Source organism: Orycteropus afer, unplaced genomic scaffold (genome assembly GCF_000298275.1).
Source record: "Orycteropus afer afer isolate SDZICR_OR568_19922 unplaced genomic scaffold, OryAfe1.0 scaffold00053, whole genome shotgun sequence".
In the NCBI taxonomy this organism is placed as follows: domain Eukaryota; kingdom Metazoa; phylum Chordata; class Mammalia; order Tubulidentata; family Orycteropodidae; genus Orycteropus; species Orycteropus afer.
Genome location: NW_006921640.1, coordinates 14,129,333 through 14,135,448, shown reverse-complemented (window position 1 = coordinate 14,135,448; position 6,116 = coordinate 14,129,333). Strand labels below are relative to the sequence as shown.

At 35.6% G+C, this 6,116-nt stretch overlaps 1 protein-coding gene across 1 annotated transcript in view; it reads left to right on the top strand.

Moving 5' to 3' along the window:
- ADAMDEC1 (ADAM like decysin 1) overlaps window positions 1-2,512 on the top strand; it is a 102,907-nt gene extending 100,395 nt beyond the window's left edge. The window contains exon 13 of the mRNA XM_007938784.1: window positions 2,423-2,512. Within this exon, the coding sequence (XP_007936975.1) occupies window positions 2,423-2,512 (90 nt within the window). The remainder of the gene's footprint in view (window positions 1-2,422) is intronic.
- The last annotated feature ends 3,604 nt before the right edge of the window (window positions 2,513-6,116 follow it).

Below are 6,116 nucleotides of genomic sequence, written 5' to 3'. Positions count from 1 at the left end.
ATTGAGAAGAATGGGAATTCCAGAACACTTAATTGTACTCATGAGGAACCTGTACATAGACCAGGAGGCTATTGTTTGAACAGAACAAGGAGACACTGCATGGTTTGAAATCAAGAAGGAAGTGCATCAGGGTTGTATACTTTCATCATACTTATTCAATCTGTATGCTGAGCAAATAATACGAGAAGTTGGACTATATGAAGAATAATGTGGCATCAGGATTGGAAGAAGGCTCATTAACAACTTGTAATATGCTGACAACACAACTTTCCTTGCTGAAAGTAAGGATGACACAAAGAACTTACTTATGAAGATTGAATAAAACAATCTGCACTGTGAATTCCATCTCAATATAAGGAAAACAAAAATCTTCACAACTGGACCTATAAGCGTCATAGACATAAATGGAGAAAAGACTGAAGTTTTCAAAGACTTTGTAATGCTTGGTTCTACAATGATGCCAATGGAGGCAGTAGAGGACATCAGACGATGTATAGCACTGGGGAAATCGGCTGCAAAGGACATCTTTCAAGTGCTGAAGAGGAAAGATGACTCCTTGAGGACTAAGGTGCACCTGACACAAGCCATGGTATTTTCAATCACCTCATATACATGTGAAAGCGGACAATGAATAAGGAAGACTGAAGAAGAGTTGATGCTTTTGAGTTGGGGTGCTGGTAAAGAATGCTGAAAGTGCCATGGACTACTAAAAGATCTAACAAGTCTGTCCTGGAGGAAGTGTAGCTGGAATGCTCCTTGGAAGTGAGAATGGCCAGACGTTGTTTCACGTACTTTGGTCATGTTATCAGAAGGGAGAAGGATGTCATGCTTTGTAAGGTCACTGTCCACAAATGAGGGGAGCCCCTCAACGATATGGATTGACAGTGGCTATGGGATGGGCTCAAGTATAGCAAGGATCATGGAGCTGGCGCAGGACTGGGCAGTGTTTTGTTCTGCTGTGCATAGGGTCACTATGAGTTAGAGATGACTCCACAGTACCTAACAAGAACAACAACAACAATTGTACCACATAAAAACATCATGAAGTATTTTTCTATTTATCATTTTGCTACTAGTATGTGTAATATTTCCATATTGTTTTAGATTCTAACTTATTACTATTGTTTTGATGTGTTTTAATATTATAATTTAAAGAGCTATCTTACTGATTCACCTAATTTTTTAGAGCTGATCTTCTGTTTTCTCTGGATAGATATTTGTATTATATAAAAATAAAATGAGAAAACCAAACTCACTGCCATGGAGTCAGCTCCAACTCATAGAGACTTCTCCTTGGGTTTCTGAGGTGGTATCACTAAGGAAGTAGATTGTGAGATCTTCCTTCTGAGGAGTGGCTGGTGGGTTTGAGCCACCTTCTAGTTAGCAGTCAAATGCCTTAGGCACTATACCACCAGAGCTCCCATTATATACAAATAATTAACATTTATTTACTCTTTCTTATCATTACACTTTCATATCTTTTCCACATTTCAAAGTATTTTTTTTTTAATTTCTGTAAAAATATAGTAAATAAATAACTCTAGTCTTATTCTTTATATAATTGAATATATTTTTTTATTGGTTAGATAGATTTTCTATATTATTGTGGTGTATCATTCTGTCCGTGGTTTACTTATATACACTTAGATAACTCAATAATGCATACATGCACTCACTGCCATCAAGTAGGATCCAACTCATAGAGACTCTTCCTTGGGTTTCCAAGGTGGTATCACTACAAAAGTTATTGCCCAACTATTTTATCAACTGAGTTTTACTGTGTATCCAAATAATATTACCTTCTTACCCCCTCAGTCTCTTAATATATTGAATTATATTACTTATTTGGTAAATTCGCTACTCTTGCATTTTTTGTAAAAAAAAAAAAAGAGTTTTAATTGAGAATCATTATATTAATAAACCAAAGTTCTGTTTATATTTCATTCAACTTTTTGCTGTATACTCATAAGTGAAAATTGTGGGGGTGAGGTGGGTTTTGGGTGAGTTCATTACCATTTTTGACTACCAGGATTGCTTGGGCTTGATAAAATTAATTGAAAATTATTTTTTTTTTTGTTTTCCCTTTATTTTAAAGTAGTTTGCATTATATATGTGTGTGTGTGTGTGTGTGTACTTCCTTAAAGTTTTGAATTACTGAAAAATAATATCCTTGAGATCAAATTTATTTGGAGTAATTCATTGACAGTTTTGTTCTGGACTATTGAGAAGGTAGATTTTATTACTCATAACATTTTTTTTTCCCTATTATCAAATTTTCTTGGTCATTTCCACTGGAATTTGCATAGCAAAATAATTTGAAAAGTGGGGTTTCATTGCCATTTTGTTCATGGAATTCTATGAAGCAGCTCTGTGGGAAGAACAGTATTGAACCCACTTGTATCACTGTGTACGTGTTTTTAAGGAATGTACCAACTCTTGCTGTGAGACCATGACCTGCAAATTGAAACCTGGAGCTGATTGTGGGGGAGAAACTGTGAACAATATCATGTAAGATTTTCTATTTTATTTTAATTTTTAAGTATTTTCTCACATTTATTTCATATTTGAGAAAGAAATGCCAAGGAGTTCTTGTTGTTGTTGTTAATGTGCCGTTGAGTCAGACCTGACTCATAGTGACTCCTGTTTCCGAGATGGTATCACCACGGAAGTAGATTGTCCAACCTTCCTTCTGAGGAGTGGCTGGTTGGTTTGAACCACCAGCCTGCTGGTTAGCAATCAAATGCCTTAGGCACTATGCTACCAGAGCTCCTCAAGGAGTTCTATAATGCACTAAACACAACATGTTCTATTTCAAAATTGACTGAATTTTGGAGGAAGAAAATAAAAGAGCCACCATTACAAACCTGAGTAACTCAAGGTTGTATGTACGTATAGTAATGAGAGAAAGTTGCTACTTTGACATCTGTGAGATTATGATAGCTGAACTTTGTGCTAAAAAGTTCATGAATTCTTGCTAGGCATTGATGAGATTAGTACAAATTAAATTCCCACACACACAAAAAAAATGTTTATTTTTTATTAAAGGTCTATTTTTAAAAACCTCAACTGATAAGCAAATTGTGTTTGTGGTTAAAAGCTAATAGCTGAAATCTGCAAGGCAGTCAGAAATTCAACATTTAAGGGCACATTGTAAGATTTGATGATTGTATTCCTTGTAAAGTGTCTGAATAAGTCATAATTCACTTATTATTTTTGTATTTCATACAACCCTATATGGGATAGATTATTTCTCTGAATGTGGTATTTGTTTCATTGAGAAATAATCTCTAAATCTGAAAATGAGGAAAAGAAATGGATAAATTAAATAGAAGGAGCTATTCTCATTCTCTTTCCTGAATATGGTCTAGAAATGAACCTACAGAGAGATTATAAGGGGAATAATTGTCTCAAACACCAGCAACAGTCATTTCCTCAGGAAAGAACCAGCAAGATCATGAGTTAGGGACCATTTCTCATTTATTCAGCACAGCCTACGTGAACCTCAGCATGAATCCACTCTGCCGGGTTCTGGAAGTTGCACTTGTCCTCTTATTTTGTCACAGAGGCCAGAAGCATGCCATCTCGGAAAACAACTGTCCAACTCTTTGGTGGCTTAGAATGAAAGGTGGACATGGTTATGTCCCCTGCCCAATTACTCAGCATGATAGGCAAGTTGGTATTGTGGAAAGAAAAGTGGACTTGGACTTCGGAAGCTTCAAGTCTGAATTCTGCCAATAACTATTGTGGGAATTTGAGTAAAGTTATTGAATTAGTTTTCTTACCTGTAAAATGGATGTAATTATACTGTTTCTTAGTATGGTGATATTGTTTAAATTCAATAAATGTTTTTGATCGTTAGTACTTAGTATGTTATAATTTATAATAACCAAACTTATTAGTTTTAAAATGTTTCCTTTTTAACAGACAATGAATCAAAGTCTATGTTCATTGAGATGCTATCTTCTCAGGACAAGAATCAGATAACTCGAAACCTGACAGAAATTGCACGTGTTTTCACCTTTGTAGCTAGATACATTTTGTTTTTCACTTATCATTCTGCCAACAGGTAAACTGATGTACTTAGTGAAGATGTATATTTCTTAAGGACTGATATTTAGTATACTTTTAAGGACCATGGACTTTAAAGTCCGGTTGATGATTTGACAGGAGAGTTGAGTTCATGTGTTATTTCTTACCCCTCAATGTTTAGTGTTTTGCTATGCAGTATTTTTCTATAGGAACTCTGGTGGCATAGTGCCTAAGGCATTTGACTGCTAAGCAGAAGGCTGGTGGGTATGAACCACCAGCCACTCCTCAGAAGGAAGTGTGGGCAATCTACTTCTGTAAAAATACTGTCTCGGAAACAAGACTCATTAAAGATAAACATTTTTCCTTTAATCATGTATAAAAATTGTATTCACCTTCACATGTGGAGTTTTATTTTTGAGAAGTCTACATGGTTTAAATTTTAAAGTATCCATCAAGCAATGATTTATTCACTTATTGATTTAATGAAATATGCTAATTAAAACCAGTTGCTGTGGTGTCAATTCCAATCATAGTGACCCCATGTGTATCGGAGTAGAACTGTGTTCCATAGGGTCTTCAATGGTTGACTTTGGAAACAGACCACCAGGCCTATCTTCTGAGGCACCTCTGATGGCTTGAACCTCCAACCTTCTGCTTAGCAGCTGAGCACATTGACTCTCTACACCATCCAGAGAGTCCTAATGAAATGTAATGTACAATAAATAAAAATATAGCATTTTAAGTATTTTTTGAGTGGTTATTTTAGGAAAGGAACATTTTTTAGCTTCTTTGTAAATTTGTTTTAAGTGTTAAAGCAACCAGCCTCACATAATTAGAACATATTCCCTCTGGTCATTGGAAAGTATTGCCCCAGATAGCCAAGCATCACTATTCAAGGATAAGAATAATACGTCATGTGTCTTTTAATGTCCAAAATACAATGACTTTAGGCCAGTTACACAAAAAGAATAAGATTCTTCTTTAGGTCTTCTTTAAAAATTTATTAAAGGTTGCTCACATTTCCATAAATGCCTGTTCTTAAAGAATAGCACTTGGACACACTTCTCACCACCAGGATTTGAATCTACCAGGCTTCCAGAAAGCCATACCTGTAGTTGCTGACTCTCTGCCCTTCATTCCTCAATGTTACTGGTGGTTGGCACTGCAACCACCAATACAACTATAAGCCAAGCTGCATTGAAGATGCTACAGGCCCAGGGCCTGACTTGTCAAAATCTGTCCTGCCCTCTGGTCAGATTCAAATGCCAGACCATTCTTCCAAGAAAAGAAGGCTTCTGAAGACATATTTTCTCTCCAACTCAGGCTCAGGTGGAGATTTCTTAAAGGAAAAATAGCTTAAAATGCAAGAATTACAGCTAATGGTATACCGTAAATGATTTGTACTGACTTGCAGGCCAATTGTTAAAATTTCTGGAAAATTGTGAGCTAGTTGTTAAAAACAGCTATTTTAAAAAACAACTCTCTATATATTTGTGATTACATAAATTACATTTGAAACAAAAGGAATACTCAAAAATGGATCACTTTCTAATTTTTATACTACATTTTACTAATCTATGCATTTATGTTTATTTAGGTCTATTACATCTACATAGTGGAACCACTGTGTAATAGAGTGCTAGTACATACCTTCCCCAAACACCATGTTTATCACCTTAGTACCTTGAAATCATAATTTACCACAGCAATAGGCAAAAGATTCAAATAAGGGCTTAATCTGTTGTTTTGTTTATTGTCTATACTTAAGACAGTGGTGGAAAAATGCTAATAAAGTGGAATAAGCTTAAAAGTATGTCTTGTTTTAGCATTGTTGTAAGGTACATCATCAAGACACACAAATCAGTTGAGTTCTTTTACAATAGAAGGAAGAAATATGAAAAGAAAATAAGAAAATGATACTATTTACAATAATCCCTCTGGTGGTTAAGTTTGTGTGTCAACTTGGCTGGGCCTGGTTGAGTGGCTGGGCAGCTGGTGGTAGTTATTCCCCATGATGGGACTGGCAATCAACTCCATTCTGGGATCTACCACAAGAAGCTGAGTAGCTGCTTTAGGGATGTGGTCTG